A 17,215-nucleotide genomic window follows, 5' to 3' on the forward strand; every position below is an offset into this window, starting at 1 on the left:
AATCCATTTACCTAGATATCTTTTTCCTAAAAATATTTTTACTGTTCACGAGCCCGAAGTTTTAGCCGAACCCAAGGAACTTGCAGTTCAAGAGCCACCAACTTTTTGAACTCGCTAACGTGCGAGTCGCGCTTTATGCGCAGGCGCCAACAGCATTCCGGGCGGGCTGCTCTCGCCCCGCCTCTTCCGCCAGGCCCAGGCACCGATTGGCCCCCGTGATCCATATAAGAGGGTGGCTCAGTGGGTTAAAGCCTCTGCTTTTGGCTCAGGTCATGATTTCAGGGTCCTGGGAGCGCGCCCCTACTCGGGCACTCTGCTCCGTGGGGAGCCTGCCTCTCCGCCTACTTGTGATCCCTGTCAAATAAATAAAAATCTTAAAAAAAAAAATGTTGCGCAAGCGCGGAATGCCCTTTCCTCAGCTGCCGCTAAATGCTCGGTCCTTTGGAGCAAGCTAAGGCCGTGTTGGGGTGAGGCCCTCACTTCATCGGGCGACTAGCACCGCGCCCGGCAGCGTCCGCTCAGCACTGGCCAGCACCATGGCGTCGGTCTCGGAGCTCGCCTGCATCTACTCGGCCCTCATCTTGCACGACGATGAGGTGACGGTCACGGTGAGTGCGGGCGGGAGCCGCACCATCAACATCCCCCGCGGAGGCGGGGGAGAGGGGCCCAGCTTCGTGGGCGGACTGGAGTACAGTCGGGCTGCGCGCTTCGGCTTTGGGTTTGGCTTCATCGAAACTTCCGCGGAAATTGGGCATCCTAACCAAACCTGGGACACTCCCTGTTTGGTGGCCCTGAATTCCTGCGCCCCTCTTCCTAGGCCTTGTTGGGCCAGGCTGCGGGATGTGGAGAGCACGTTAGCTTGCTCTACCTCCCGCCCTGACTCGCAACTTAAAATAGCGGCGTGGCTTGGGCAAGTCCCCGCCTGCGAAACGGCAGCGATGCGCCGCCTTGCGAGGGCCCTGGCACACCCAGCCAGGTGCATTCCGTTTGCTCCTGGTGACCTTAAGAGCGTAAGAAAGGGTCTGTTTTAAATAAGCGCACATGAAATAGAGGTAGAATCTGTGAAGTGGTTAAAAACGGTTTGGACACACGTTTTGAGTGATTTTCGTTTGCAGTGTTTTGGAGACGTTTACGAAAACTACACTTTGGTTTGCTGTTTTTTAGGAGGATAAGATCAATGCCCTCCTTAAAGCAGCGGGTGTGAGTGTTGAACCCTTCTGGCCCGGCTTGTTTGCAAAGGTAAGGTGAGGGCAGTTATTCTGTCTTGCTACTTAAATATGGCAATATTTAAACATTTATTAATTATTAAATATTATTTAATATATTAATTAAAATATATATTATATATTATAAACATATAAATGCAATAAATATATATAAAAACAATAAATATAAATATATAAATTTATATACATAAAATTATATATAATTTATATACATATTTACATAAATATATTAATATATTATTATTTAAACATTAATTAAATTAAATATATATTTATTAAATATTAAATACTTAAATATTACAATTGTAAGATTTAAAACTTGTAGTTTTTTGTGTGTGTGACTAACTTTTAACATAGCTGTGTGGTCATAATCTAGTCTAAGTCTTAGGGAATCTAAGTAGCAGACAAAATGTCACTGGCAGACTCTAGAGAAGGAAGAACAATATAGTGTTGGGAATTGGTTGTTGTCCCTTAAAGGGGGGGTACCTTTGGAGGTGTGTGTGGGGGGAGTGCTGTAACAAAAGGCCAGAATAAGTGTGATCGGTGTATGCACGTGTGTTGCAGGCTCTGGCCAACGTCAACATTGGGAGCCTCATCTGCAGTGTAGGAGCTGGTGGACCCACCCCAGCAGCTGGTGCTGCACCAGCAGGAGGTCCTGCTCCTTCCACCACTGCTGCCCCAGGTAGGCAATTGTTTTTTTTTTAATTGGAGGGAGGAGGGGCACCTGGTGGCTCAGTGGGTTAAAGCCTCTGCCTTGGGCTCGGGTCATGATCTCAGGGTCCTGGGATCGAGCCCTGCATGGGGCTCTCTGCTCGGTAGGGAGACTCCTTCCTCCTCTCTCTCTCTGTCTGCCTCTCTGCCTACTTGAGATCTCTGTCAAATAAATAAATAAAATCTTTAAAAAAAATTGGAAGGAGGAGTGGAGATGGAAGAGCAGTGATGCCTATAATACTTAATTCGCTAAGAGTAGATGATGTATAGAAACCCTACAGCCAGGGCGTGGTTGGAACCCAGGCTAGGACATTTCTGACCAGGTAAGCTGAGGGGCCTGGAGCTCTTCGGAGTTTAAAATACTCAGCAGGTGTGTGATTGACTGTTTCTGTTTTTTAGCTGAGGAGAAGAAAGTGGAAGCAAAGAAAGAAGAATCTGAGGAGTCCGATGATGACATGGGCTTTGGTCTTTTTGACTAAACCGCTTGTGTAAGCTGCTCAGTAAAAAGCTGAACTCTTGGTTGCTGTTGGTTTTGCCCGTTGTTTGGGGACGTGCAGTGTACAGACGATTTCTGCAGCACTGGCTGGCAGCCTCTTCTGGTATGACCCCAGAGCTGGGTTTTTGCCCCCTGCCACCACCAGCTCCTGGTGAGAAATAATGCACCAGCCAGATGCTGCGCCAAGAACACCTAATGTTGCGTGTGGAACTGCATGGAGAGGTGGGAGAGGGATCAGAGCAGATGCCTTGTTGGAGTCACCTGTGTGAGTTCATGACCACAGGGTTTGTCTCCTTGACAGGAGTAAGAGTCGGTGGTTCTGGTATAATCAAGGTCTCTTAAAAATCCCAAGTAAGGGGCACCTGGGTGGCTCAGTTGGTTAAGCATCTGCCTTCGGCTCAGGTCATGATCCCAGGGTCCTGGGATCGAGTCCCACATCAGGCCCCCTGCTCAGCAGGGAGCCTGCTTCCCCCTCTCCCACTCTCCCTGCTTGTGCACCCTCTCTCTTTGTCAAATAAATCTTTAAAGAAAAAAAAAATCCCAAGTAAAATCCTGGCTATAAATTTTTTGAGCTGTGCCGAGTCATCAGAGGTAGAGTACTGCTATATCCCTGGGCTTATAATGCAGCAATACTGAAGGAGTGGTGAAAATTCAGGTTTGTTGGGGCGCCTGGGTGGCTCAGTAGGTTAAGCTTCTGCCTTGGGCTCAGGTCATGATCTCAGGGTCCTGGAGTTGAGCCCTGCATCGGGTTCCCTGCTAGTGGGGAATCTGCTTCTCCCTCTTTCTCTGATTTCTCGCTCTCCTTCTCAAAAGAAGAAAATTCAGGGTTGAGTCCCCATTTACTCAAAGAGGTTAAAACCAAAATTCAAATCTGTGTTTGACACTAACAAAGTAACCTTTGGGGAAGGGGATGGCTGAGCACTGGTGTGGAGACTGGTTCACTTCAAAATGCCAGGGGACCCGAAGATTTGATTTATAGGACATGGTTACTTTGTCTTCAGAGCACCTATTAGGTGCCAGGCACCTGAACATCTTGCCCTTTTCTCTGTCTCTATTAGAGATCAAGAGTTGGTGAAAAGCGGGATGTCATCGCCCCAACTGTCCACTGTCCAAAACCATTAGTGTTTAGAACCAGATGGGTGAGTGGCTGCGTACCTCACAGATTTGAACACAGCCCCGCAACTCTGTTTCTGTGTGTTACTACCCAAAAGAAACTGCATTGAGACATCAGGATGCATCTTTGGGAATGTTTAAAGCAGTACTTAAAAGACAGCAAGAACCTCAAGTCCATCAGCTGGAAAATAAATTGATCCTCAATGATCAGCAATGAAAATGAGCTGTGAACATAGAGGAATTCTTAAGGTTAGGTTAAGAACAAGTCCTGGTAAACTGCATAGAGCACACTGTCCTCTTCCTAAAGCTCAAAAATAAGATGGATTAGGTAAGGTAAGGGATGGTTGTTTTAAGATCTTAAAGAGGAAGTGCAGTGAATAGAAGTACTTAAAGGTTACGTCATTAAAATTTTGTGCACGTGAGAAATGGGTCATAAAGTGATTGTGGGGCGCCTGGCTGGTTTGGTAGAGCATGGAACTCTTTGGTCTTGGGGTCATGAGTTCAAGACCCATGGGTGAAGAGCTTACCAAAGACTGATCTACACACACATTTAAGTGTTTTTCCTCCTCATCTTCATCACCTAACAGCCAGTGCTGTGCTGATCTCCAGCATGTCCCGTCATTCTGCGTATCAAGCCCATGGTAAGACCCATGTCACAGGTGGGTCAATGGGAGCTCAGAGGTTAACATGAGGTAAAGACTAGTAAATGGGTGGAAGGATTCAGACGGTGCTCTGCAAAGCCTGCTTATAGCATCCTTCCCCATGTCCCTGCTCCTATACCCCTCCTGCCTCAGTTTACTCATCTATAATGATACCCTGCCTCCTGGGTTCTGGAGACTTCTGAAATAATGAATTCCTTACGTTCTGTGAGCACTGAAGTGTGAGGAGGGAATATGGACACTTCCTTAGCCAAGGAAATACCGTGAATGGATTAAAGAGAACACTTAACAGGAACATAAAGGAAAACAGAATCAAGAACAACTGTAAATTAAGTGCTAGATTGGGCCACAAATACCAAGTTCAGTTACCCAAACTATATACAATGACAAATGTGCGCTATGGCAAGACTCCAGTGCAAACATGGCCTCATCGGTGGGCCCAGCTTTTGAAAAGAAATCTTTTAATGTAGTAAAACTCTAAATAGAGCTAAAACCTTTCCAAAGAATGATCTGATAAAGTAGGAGACCCACTGACACATGCAGAAATGCCAACCTTCTATTCATTTGATACTGAGTTAAAAAGTTAGAAAGTCTGCCCAGTTCCACTGCCTTTTTAGTTCTCCTGACCCTTAATTTCTTCTTTGCTAAATGGGAATAATACCTAGTTCATATTGGGGAATGGACTGGCCCATCAATGCTCGCTGGTATGCAGATGCTATTTCCCTTCTGTGAAAGGTACAAAGAACACAGCTGGCATCCCTGGTTCTCAGAATCCCTAGGTCCAGCCAGCCTAAGCCTTGTGCTCCTCAGACCCCGCCCTGCCAGTCCTCTGCAATCAGCCAGCAGCTTTGGTTTCTCATGACTGGTTTCATGCTACTGATTATTCACCAAACATACTCTATACTTTGTTTAAAAAGTTCCATTCTGTTCAATATTGATTCTGTTCAACTCTCTTCTGTGGCCACTGAAAGCATACCCAGGTCCATGGCTGCTCACTCACCCCTTTTATAATCTTGCATCAGCAAGGAGCCAGGATTAGGTGTAGGGAGAATTTTAGGAACAGACTTACTCACTGACAAACCATCTAAGAACAACAATTTTTTTTTTTTTAAATCCATATTGTCACTGAATGTATTGCACAATGGGATAAAAAAAAAAAATCCAAAGCTCCCGTCAACTGTTTTATTCTTTTTTTTCCCCTTTCTTCTAAAAATGATGAGCGAACCACACATGAAATTCTAAAACCACCTTTTGGAAAAGAGAAACATTCTAATTAAAATGAAAGAATTCAAAATATTTATGCAACAAAACAACTTGGTATATTGCTACAAATTCAAATAAAATATGTCAAATCCTTTCTCATAATTTGAAGGAGCATATACAGTAAAATTCAGAGGGAACAAAGTAAATGAGGTGTTTATGAGCTTGGTCGCATAATGCTTTAGAGTTTAGAAATAACTTTCACAGGTTTTCCCATTTTGAACTTGACCATGTCAGAAGCAGTGACTTCACCCTGGTCACACAGCAGACTGGTGCTCAGCCTGAGTGCCTGCCAGGTTCGCACAGCTAATGGCAGGCAAAGCGGGGTCTGCCACCTCCGTTGTCTCCACTAGTTCTACCACGACATGGTGTCCCTTCCCCATGTGCGTTTTTTGTAAGGTACGGTGATGGGCCTTTGATTTTTTTTTAAAATATTTTATTTATTTATTTGACAGAGAGAGATCACAAGTAGATAGAGAGGCAGGCAGGCTCCCTGCTGAGCAGAGAGCCCGATGCGGGACTCGATCCCAGGACCCTGAGATCATGACCTGAGCCGAAGGCAGCGGCTTAACCCACTGAGCCACCCGGGCGCCCCTGATTTTTTTTTTTTTTAAGATTTTATTTATTTATTTGACAGGGATCACAAGTAGGTGGAGAGGCAGGCTCCCTGCTGAGCAGAGAGCCCGATATGGGACTCGATCCCAGGACCCTGGGATCATGACCTGAGTCGAAGGCAGAGGCTTTAACCCACTGAGCCACCCAGGCGTCTGATTTTTTTCCTGTCACTGTACAAGCCTCTTCTCCATCTTAGCTTTGCAAACAAGCCTGGATAATTCAACTAAAGGTAAAGACGGGCCACTTTCAAGAGAGCATTGGTAATTTTGGTTCTTCTGAAGCAGCCAGGAGAGGCCCCTCAGAGTCAGATTGCAGACACCCCACAGCCTGCATCATGAAACCTAAGCTGTTCAGGTCTGACTCAACAATCCTCCCCGAAATGGGGTGTCTCGGTGGCTCAGTGGGTTAAGCCTCTGCCTTTGGCTCAGGTCATGATCTCAGGGTCCTGGGATAGAGCCCCTCGGGCTCTCTGCTCAGCAGGGAGCCTACTTCCCCCTCTCTCTGCCTGCTTCTCTGCCCACTTGTGATCTCTCTGTGTCAAATAAATAAAATCTTTAAAACAAAACAAAACAAAAGAAACAATCCTCCCAAACACTTATAGAAGGACAAGGGGTCAGGGCCATCTGTATTTTCACAGGATTGCTCAAGGAGTTATGGGCATCCAAAGAACCCTCCAACTTCTACCCAGTCTAACTCACCACAGCTTCCGCCCTTCTGGCTTGTATACTTTGAGGGTTATTAGGACATCCAAATACAATGAAAAAAATGCGCGTTCACCTTCCATATCTTTGCACTTGCTATTCTCCACTCTCGCCAGGCCACTGACCACCTACCCCAGTTAATTCTAGTGCTCCAGGCCTTAGGAAGGCCACCCCAGGCTATATTAAATCCTCTGCTGCAAGTTCCCTGTCTTACCGCTTCTTCGAGTGGATGTGTAATTATGCGTTTGTGACAGTTTGGTCAGTATCTTCCTCCTCCATACAGTAAGCTTGGGGATTGGGCTGCCTGCGTTGCTCACCTGTATCCTCAGTACTTATCACAGTGTCTGGCTCATTGTTGGTGTTCAATATGCATTCATCACATTGTCCAACCCTCTCCTTTTACACACGAGGAATTCAGGACCCAGAGGAGAGGAGGACCTTGCTCAGCAGCAGGGAATGGGACAGCCAGAACTGGAACCCACGTCTCTGGATCAGTGAATGTTATCATTGTAGCAGTCAGTACAGGAGCACAAAACCTGGCCTGCCCCCCAAGCAAGCTTCCTTCCTTCCCCACTTAGTACGCACCTTCCAGGTTGCCAGGTACAGGTGTGGGCTGGCAGGCCCTCGGGTAGGAACCCGCGGGACCCGGCTCCGTGAACCAAAGGCAAGAGCGTCTGGAGATTTCCCAGATGAGGCCCCAGCCAGTCTTCAGTGCTGAACCGGGAATTCTCAGCCGGTGAGGCAGCAGAGGCAAAGGTGTGGCGCCCCGGAGCCCCGCAAATTGCCTTCCGGACACCTGCCTGTCACCTCCCCTGTCACGTCCACGTCGTCTAGGATGACGGAGAAGGTGCACGAGCTTGGATGAAGAGTCCTCCGCCCGCTCCGGCTTCACGCGCCCCGCGAGCAAGGTTGTCAACCGGTACAGATGTCTGAGAATCTGGGCTCCCGCGCTCGACCTTTTATAGCCCGCTGCTCGCCAATCAAAGTCCGTGCTGAGAGGGCGGGACGAGAGGCGGGGCTAAAAGCCGAGGGTGGCGGAGGGAAGCCGAACTTCTCAATTGTACCGAGGCCCATTGACCACTAGAGGCGCGCGCAGGTCCGCGGGGCCTTTTGCGCATACTCATTAATATCAGCTGCGCTAGCAATAGCTTTTAAGTCTGTTTTAGTGGAGGTTTCGCAGGCTCGGGTGCTGGTTAGTGAACTAAAGTAACTAGTCTATTGTGAAACCCCTCTGCCGTGAATTCCAGCACTTTCGCTAACTAGCAGGAATGGGATGGGGCATATTTGTAAACTGGGAACAATGAGCCATTCCCGCCCCAGAGCTGGTTTTCGAAGGAAGGGGTGGTTGGGTATTGATAGTTAATATCACTCCAACTAGTTCCCTGTTTTACTTTAGGGAAGTAGATACTGACTCTTCCCAACACCTTCCTTTCCAGAAAGCGTTTTCGCCCAGAAAAAGAAGTGATCTGTTCTGCCTTTGGCTACTCATCATCCAGCTGAGGCACCTGGGCAGCTGTTAAAACAAAACATCCGAATGAAACAAATAGCAACAACTACCCAGTTTCCTGGGCCCTGGCACGCTGCAAAGGCTGAGGAACCCAAAGCTGCGGGAGGCGGAAGGCGGCGGGAACCCTGCATTTTCACCAGTCTCAGGAAGATTCTGCGGGTTAGCACTGGAAACTCCTGGTTTAGGGCAAACCCAGCTGCTCACGCTGTGCCTGACAAGTACAAGGTGCATAATAAACATGGTCTGAAAGAATGAATTAATAACTGTCTCCAAATATCCAGTTGGATAATAAGCCACATTGACCATACTGGGAAAATGGACTGTTGATTGGAGTATAAATTACCACGACTTTTTAAGGAGTGTGATTGGGTTCCATCTCTCAGAATTAAAGGTGCTCTTTCATCCAGGAATTTCACTTGCAGAAATCCATCCAAAAAATACATGTATAATTTCAATGAAGCATTTTTGTAAGAGAAGAAAATTGTCTGAGAGGAGGCTTTCGTGTGACTGTTAACAGGAGTGCTGCTATTGAACCATATCTAGAAGACCTTGTTAAGTGAAAGAAGCAAACTGAAGACCAGTATATGTAATACGCCCCTAAAAGATTCACATGCATCTGTTTGTATGTGTAAAGGAAATTCTGGAAGGGTTAAAGGAAAAAAAAAAAAAAAAACACAACAAAAATAAGTAAAAGGTAAAAGATTACCTCTGAGAAGGGTTGGAGAGGATGGGAGTGAGATTTTCCATTTCAGTTTATCCATTCCATATTGCTTGGATTTTTAGAAACCACAGCCATGTATTACTTTTAATAGCTTTTAAGTCTGGTTTGGTAATGGCATTGTCCTCTCTGGCACTGGTTAGCCAATTAAAGTAACTAATCTATTGTTAAACCTCTGCATCAGGAGATTCCAGTATGTGCTGTTAACCAGCAGGAATGGGATGGGGCACATTTGTAAACTGGGAATAATGACTTGTTCCAGGCACAGGGCTGTTTTTGGGGGGGGGTGGCGGTTGGGGAGCAATAGTTAACACTATCATTAATTTTTTAAAAGTGAAATGTCTTCAGTATAGAAGAAAAACTGAACTTGGGCACTTGGGTATCACAGTCGGTTAAGCATCTGCCTTTAGCTCAGGTTCCTGGGACCAAGCCTTGCATCAGGCTCCCTGCCTGTGGGGGGCCTACTTCTCCCTTTCCTTCTGCCTGCTGCTCTTCCTGCTTGTGCTCTCTGTCAACTAAATAAATTAATACATCTTTAATAAAAAGGGAGAAAAACAACTTATTTTACGTAGCTCTGGAGGGAAGAGCTCTGACTAACTGGGAGACAGTGTTAGCTCAAAATAAAGAAAGTAAGGAAAACTTTGCTGGCTATTAACCTGAGGCTGGGATGGGGAATACAATATCTGATTCTGGGAGGAGTGCGGACTGAGATAGCACAGGTTTTTAAGGAGGTAGGTTAAATGCTCTCTGTCATGCTACCTGGATTAACCCAAATCCCACTGTGCCACTGAATAGGGCTGCGTGACTTTAGGCGAGTTGTCTAAACTCTGGGTGCCTCAGTTTCTTCATCTACAAGATAGGGATAATGATGACACCAACCTCATCAAGTTCTTGCAGAATTACACGATATGGTACATGTCAGACACTCAGCATGGTTCCTGTTCAAAAAATGTTAGTATTTCTTTGCTGTTTTTATATGATGGATCGACCCTTTAAAAAGTTGAAAAGAGAATCACAGAAAACATTTCTGCTCTTGGAGGGGCTATTTTATTTTTCCACCTTTAAATATTTATGGAAACAGCCAAATATGGAATTTTCAGGGTGAATGGATTTAGTGGATTGGTAGACTTGCTTATATGCTGGATGGCTTTGCATATTACAAAGCAAATTTTGGGGGGTTTGTTTTCCGGATGCTGGCTCAGTGCTGCCCCACAGTGGCCAATCGTAGGAATGGCTACTTAGCTAAGTGGACCTTTTCTTACCAGAGCATACCTGGGCTGGGTGAGGTGTGTGAATCAGGCAGGCTGGGGAGGGGGGCTGTTGGCCCAGGAGTGAGCAAGTCAGTCCGCACCTCAGGAAGGAGAGGCATGTTTGTATGCCCACCAGTGACTCTGCCAAGAGGAAACCAAGTTCACTTTATCTAATATGGTCATGCCTCCTGTGTAATTTACTTAGAACGTTTAACTTTTCCACTTTACGTGCTCAAGTTCATTTCTTGTTGAAAAACAGAAAAGCACGTTACTGAGCTGCTGTGCTATCTGGTGTGCCCTTGGCTATCCTCCAAGGTTGTTGGAAGAAACAGCCACATGAAAACCACTTCTGCTTTTGCCATAAAACTTGCGAGCCCGTTTTGTTGTTACAAGGTCTCATGTGAAAATTCTTCTAAAATTTAGGGCCAAGAGAAAGTTTGTATCCTCTGAGGAATTGCTAACCAGGCCTCTTTTATCATAACAAGCGTTCTGTGACTTACCAGGCTTGCCTCTCGGCTTTAGCTACTGACAAACAGTGCCAGGCTCAATGCCTATTCCCAGCAGTTAAATGGACCCAAGATGGGTAATGTTTCCTCCTTGTTTTCTTGGTATTAATTAAAACATTTGTGTGTGTGTGCGCCTCTTTTAATGATTTTGCTGCATATTGGTACTCCAATCTACACTCCCGTATTTTTTCGAGAAAGAGGCAAGGAATCCATAAATTAAATAAGAAGTGGAATATTTGAGGTTTTTTTTTTTTTTTTTCTGGTGAAAAGATATTTGAGATGCTTTTAAGTCAGTGGTTGCACTTGGGTTTTCGAGACTAACAAGTTTACGGGTCAAAGATTTCAGACCGTAATGTGCCTTTACTTGGGAAAATGAGACGCTTATGTAAATAAGGCCTTGAAGGAAGTGGTACGTTGTGGGCAAAAGATCAGCAGCTACTAAGGTTCATTTCCTCATCCACCATCACCAAGGGTAATACTGAATCAGCGTTGCCAGAGACAGAAAGCTGGCCTCTGTGGACCAAAGACATTTTTCCCACTGCCGTCTGATGAACCGTCAGGAGGGCTACATTTCATCGTAATCATGTTTGAAAATAAAAATGGTCCTGGGAAGGTCAAGACATGAGTTCCTGGAACCTCTGAGCAAAAGAGGTGCGTCTCTTAGTTCTCGTTTCGTCTTGGTTTCTGCCTCCTTCCCGCGAGAGGTGGGATCCTTGTGGGAGCAGAGGCTTTTGGGGAGAGAGGTCTGTTCTGCTCGAACATGAGCTAAGCCCGTGGACTTCACGGCCCCCCCTCGAAGATGTCTCTACAGCCTCTGCCAGCAGACTCACCTACCAGCCCTCGGGGCGCGCCCAGCTCCTTGCTCTGTTTACTCTCAAGTAAAGCCTTCCTTCTGTTTACTCAGCAAAGATTCTTTTAAGACAGGCTAAGCACACGGTTTACTCTGCTAACAAGCTTTGGCATTTATTGTGAGGACCTGTGTTGACTTATTCTTGAGTCTTCATTGACATTCACTGGGAAATGTCAGCGCAAACACAGGGAGATATCCTGGGAGCCTGCAGTCCTGACAAAGCGCTCCGGAAAGGGCCACCCTTCCTGTTTTGGTTAGAACCACCTTGAGAGTTAAAAATCACAATGATATACCCACCACAAGAGATTCTAATGATCTCCTTTTAGTTTTTAGATTCAGTATCCGAACCCTTCTGCTCAAGGTCTCTCGAAAGTTCCCCGTGTTGATTCTGGACAAGACTCGGTCTGGGCTGGCCACTTGGTGGGCCCCCTGCCAGGAGCCCAGTCCTGAGCACCCTGGGGACCAGTGCATGGCTACAGAGCACCTTCAGCTGCGGGTTCAAGGACAGCTCAGCATCCACGTGGTTGCGTGATCTTGGGACAGTCATTTCTTCTCTCTGGCTCTCGGTTTTCTTATTGGTAAGGTGAAGAGAAGTGGTCTCCGGACACATCTCTGCAGCTAGACTGGGCTTCAGGCCCGAGCTCCAGGCCCTAGGAATGCTCAGAAATGTTTGTTTTGAATGAAGGGATGGATAAGCCACGCCAACTGATCTCTTGGGTCTTGCTCTGACGTCTTGTGCCTGAATGCTTCCAAAAGGCAGGCTCAGTTTGAGTCATAGTCTGACAAGCTCTGCTAACAAGGTCACTGTAGATGGCCACAAACCCCCAGCATCTGGATCCCGCCTGTGGCTGCTGAGTGATCTCACCTGCCTCTGGCTCTCGTCTATCCCCGGCTCCCCATCCAAGCTGATGCTTGTAAAGGAAACATCTTTTTAGGTGAGGGGCCTGTGTATTTGGTTCGTCTTTGTTGCCTGGAAACTGTTGACATCCCGAGACATTCTGTTGCCTTCACTGGGTAATGAAAAATTGATGACTTTTTTTCTCTGTCAACAAACTCGCAGCCTGTTCACCTTGGCTGGGAATGGGTGGGAAGCTGGCTCCTCGCTCCGCAGCTGTTTGCTCTCTTTCTCTTTCAAGCGCTTGGGTTTACTTTGCTTAGAGGCGGGGTGGTTGGGGGCCGGGTAGCTGAGACTGGCAGGGGAGGGGACAAGATGAGTGGGGCTGTGTGCGGCCGCTAGCTAACACGGAAAGAGCTGTTTTCGCCTCCTTCCAGTGCTCCTTTGGTTTCAGCAAATGCCTCTGCCCAGCAGATCGGCCACACCTCTGCCCTCCAAGGTTGCTCTGTGCGCACCCCTCCCAGAAGCCCGATCTGGTCTCCCTGGCCCTGGATCCTCCTTGTCCTCCAGAAGCCTTGGGGACAGTCTGAAGTGCGCAACCAGCGCGTTTCCATTCCACTCCAGTTTCTCCTCCTGTCTGTGCCTTAGCCTTGCGGCGCTCCCCCCAATGCCCCCTCCAAGAACAGGCAGATCTTCCAGGACAAGATGTAGAAGGACCTCAGAGACAATCCTAGCCCCTCATTTTTAATATTTGTGGAAGAGGAAGCTCAGAGAGGGGAGGTGATGAGACAAGAAAATAGGGCATCCACCATCCTGATCTCACATCAGGTTCAAACCTCCATTCCCCATCCTCCCAGCTTGTTAGAGGATAGAGCTGTTTCCAGAGGCCTCCCTGGCTCGGACAGCCTCACCTTCCTGCTTACAGGTGGGGAGGGCAGAGCCCGGCCTGACTTCTGGGCACCCTCTTTGCGACACTGTCCCTGGGACTGTCTCAAACAGAAGCTACTCCTTCTTTCCCAACTGCAGGTGCACAGCTGTCCCCCGAGTTGACAGCAGCCCCGAGTCTCAGAAGGGCACAGAAATCCTTGCTGTCTGCTGAGGCGGCACCTCAGGGGATGGGTTCCTCTTAGCTAGCCATCGATCTCGGCCCGGCCTTTTGCTCAGTGGCCCTTTGGACCAGTGCTACTCAGACTGAGATCCCTGGGCCCATGCTGGTTCACAGACCGTTGTCACCTGAAGAAGGCCCAGGAAATTATTACTGAGAACTGAGAGTCACACTGAGAAGCCTTTATAGCAATTTGACATGGCTGCAGGTAATATTTAAGCATTTCATTTCGTTTCACTTTTCTCCCTAATTGCATTTGTATTGCCTTACAAAAAGTCTTCGTCTGCGACAGACTGGAAGTTAGGGAAAAAAAAAAAAAAAAAAAAAAAAAAAGGAAACAATAACAGCCTGATCCTTCTTCACAGATGGCTTGGGAAGCTCTGCTCCCTACCCCCTTTGCCTGCTTGCAAAGGGTGATCCCCTACGCTGTGCGCGGTCCCATGAAGTTCTCCGTTGGGGCAGCAGGGGGCGCCAGAGACACAGATAATCTGTCTTTCCCCAAGCAAGAATCATTGGTTCTGGGATCATCCTCCATTTGACATCTTCTGGATGCTGGGACACAGGGAGGCTTTTTTCTTCTTCTTGATACGCTTCAGCTGAAAACAAAGTCTCGAGGAGGAACACATAGAAAGGCTGTCCACACGGAGATGGCAGGAGAGTGAAGACTGCTGCCAGGGGCTTTCTTCCTGGGGAAAGTGTAGCTCTATGACTTGGGTGTGTAACACAGGGCACGGAGTCAGGCTACCTGGGTTCAAATACTGCCTTCTCTTGGTTGTTGTGAGGACTCAGGAAAGCCACTCAAAGTCCTGGAAAGCCCAGTTTCTTCAAGTGTGAAGGGGCCGGATTAATGGTTCTTACGCCATAGGGCTCTTGGAGGATTAAAAAAGACAACCCACATGAAGCACTTAACTCTGAGCCTGGCTCATAGAGACACCCAGCAAATGTGTTGACTAGTGTGACAGTCCCTTCGTGCCTGTTGTCTTGAAGTTCCTGTGAAGTTGGGAACTTCCCTTTTTCCAGACAGGCAAATGGAGGGACCAAGCCCTTTTCCACCAGTCATCCTGACCACTAGACCCTGTAACACCAAGAGATTTGGCTCAGCCCCCACCTCCTCCAGGAAGTCTGCCAAGATGGATGCAAGCCCAGGAGTCTTCCCACTGTGGCATTATTCTTCTAATTAATAATTTTTCTAATTTCTTCCTCCTCTGCATCTCCCCAGTTCCATGCCGAGTCTGCACATTTCATAGTGTATAAGGCATCCTGCCACCTGGAAGGCACTGTGACATGGTGGTTATGAGCCCGGCATGTGGAGCCAGGCTGCTTGGTTTGGAATCCTGGTTCCATATATTGCCACAACAGCTGTGTGACTTCGGGCAACTTGCTTGACTCCTCTGGGCATCGATTTCCTTATTCCACCTTGTGTATTACCATGATGATTGAGAGGGGTAATGCAGGTGAAGGCCAGGCACCCAAGAAACATCAGGAGATGAGGAGGCTGAGGCTTAGGATCGGGACGAGCTCAGTATGCGGTGCTGGACCCCAGCCATACCCCAGTAGGGAAGTAGGCACTTTGGTCATCCGTTGGCAGTTGAGGGAACCGAGATCGGTTTACTCAGGGATGTGAAGAGCTGGAGTGGGGTCGCTGGCCTCCAGTGTGTGCAGGTTCCTCTTGCCTGCTTCATGACGGGAGGTTGGCAAACTAGAGGAATTTGGAGCCCCCAGTCTGACCTCAGCACCCCGAAACAAACATGCATATTTTCTCTCTGCTTTGCTCCAGGCCCTTTAAGAGGACCTGTAAGAGGATAGGGTGTTAGTGAGGGAGTGGGACTCCTGTCTGGGGAACCCCCAGAGCTTCCAACTGGCATCCATCCCTTGGGCAGTAAAGAGATCTTGGCGAAGAGTGTGGGAGTGAGCAGCAGGGGGCGCTGTGACACCGGAGGAGAGCCCAGGCCTCCCCTCGGGGAACAGACTAGGGATCTGACTGCTTCAGAGCCAAGCTTAGCCTGATGAAGCCGGCTAAGGGGAGCAGTCCACCCAGTCACTCCGGCAAGGATCTTCAGGAGAGCTGAGATCCCCGGGGAAGTATGGCCATTATGAGCCCTGACTTTGGCGTTGGCGTGCTTGGGTTTGAAAGCCTGTTCAGCTCTTACGGTTAATGATCATGCGTGTCCTTGTGGAAAACACTTGCTGTCTCATGGGGCTGTCGGGAGGATCCGTGCGATGTGCGTGTACATTTCTTAGCACGGTACCTGGCGCTCAAGGAAACACCAGGGAATGGCCGCTGTTACTGTTATTAAGACAACCAGATCGTGGGGTTGTCCCAAGGAGGCGAGGTGCCTTCCTGCCAAGGGGTCATGTCCTGGTGCTGCTCTGGTCCCCCTGCTGTGCTCTGTGAGGGGGCTTACCTGCTGGGATATGGACCTCCCTGTTCCTGATCTCCAAGCAAGCTGCTCATGTTCCACGGGCCCTGCCTGTTGCTGGAGACCCACGAACCTCATTCCAGCCAACATGCTCAGTGGAGGTCAGCGAGGGGAGCAGAAGAATGTGGTTCCTCCCCAGCTAGGGACTCACTTTGCCTTGCTGCCTTGCTGTCATCGGGCCTTGATTTCCCCAGCTGCAGGATTTCCTCAATTTCCCCTGCGCAGTTCAGCATCAGCCATCCAGGAACATGTCCCCAACCTGCGGGCATATTTACATTTTAGCCCGGCCCTTTGCTGTGAAACCCGGACGTGGCCTGAGGTAGTAAAGGGACGGGTTCCCAGCTGAAGCCCATGGAGAACACAGCTCGGGGTGACTTCCCTCTGCAAAGGGGTGACCTTGGCCTTACTCACTGTCCAGCTTGCTCCTCTGGTATCCCTTGCAAAGGAACCCACTCGGGGTTCAGGGCCCTCACACCCTCAGCTTGGTTTGCTCTTCAAGAAAGGGCCAGAAGGATCATTGCCTCTAAGGTTTGGATGATTAGCAGGGTTGGTTCTGACCGTTCTGGGGGACATTTTATTGAAGCAGAGACAGAGGGTTTTTTTATCTGGAGAAATTAAACCCTGTTTATGGAATCCCAGCAAGAGGCTTTGAAATGGGAAGTGTGAGGCCCCCCCCCATTCAAATCCCAGCAGCCTCCATTCCCTGGCCTTGTGCAGGGAGGAGGGGCTGCTGGGGCTGCTGGGACAGCTGGTTCAAAGGTCCATGCCACGTGCAACTAAAGAAAGAGAGGTACATTGGATTTCGTCAAAATTAAAAACTTCAGTATTTCCAAAGGCATCATCAGGAAAGTGCAAAGGCAACCCACAGAATGGGAGAAAAATTTGCAAATCATACATCTGATAAGGGACTTGTATCAGTAATGTATAAAGAACTCTTACAATTCAACAAGAGGACAAGTGACGCAGTTAAAAATGAGCAAAAGACTTGAAAAGGCATTTCTTGAAGGACATCTACAAATAGCCACAAAGCCCCTGGAAAGATCTGTTACATCATTGGTCACTGGGGAAATGTAAACAAAACCCCCAATGGCACACCATCAGGTTGGCTGCTATCCAAAAGACTGTCAGGAACAACTGGTGGTGAGGATGTGGAGAAATTGGAACCCTCATACTTTGCTGGTGAGATTTTAAAATAGTGTAATCCCTTAAAAAGAAAAGGCAGGTCCTCAAAAATTGAAGTGTA

At 48.0% G+C, this 17,215-nt stretch overlaps 1 protein-coding gene across 2 annotated transcripts; it reads left to right on the forward strand.

Moving 5' to 3' along the window:
- Positions 1–281: 281 nt before the first annotated feature.
- Positions 282–3,945, forward strand: RPLP1 (ribosomal protein lateral stalk subunit P1). Of its 2 annotated transcripts, XM_046007217.1 has the most exons (5): positions 282–608; positions 1,165–1,239; positions 1,791–1,908; positions 2,337–2,425; positions 3,492–3,945. In XM_046007217.1, the coding sequence occupies exons 1-4, from the start codon at positions 537–539 to the stop codon at positions 2,414–2,416; spliced, it is 345 nt and encodes a 114-aa protein (XP_045863173.1). In that variant the 5' UTR covers positions 282–536; the 3' UTR covers positions 2,417–2,425; positions 3,492–3,945. The 2 variants fall into 2 exon arrangements, with proteins under 2 accessions (XP_045863173.1, XP_045863172.1); XM_046007216.1 differs by lacking the exon at positions 3,492–3,945 and having other exon boundaries at positions 2,337–2,455.
- Positions 3,946–17,215: the final 13,270 nt, after the last annotated feature.

The sequence above is a fragment of the Meles meles genome, chromosome 6 (genome assembly GCF_922984935.1).
Source record: "Meles meles chromosome 6, mMelMel3.1 paternal haplotype, whole genome shotgun sequence".
NCBI classification, from domain to species: domain Eukaryota; kingdom Metazoa; phylum Chordata; class Mammalia; order Carnivora; family Mustelidae; genus Meles; species Meles meles.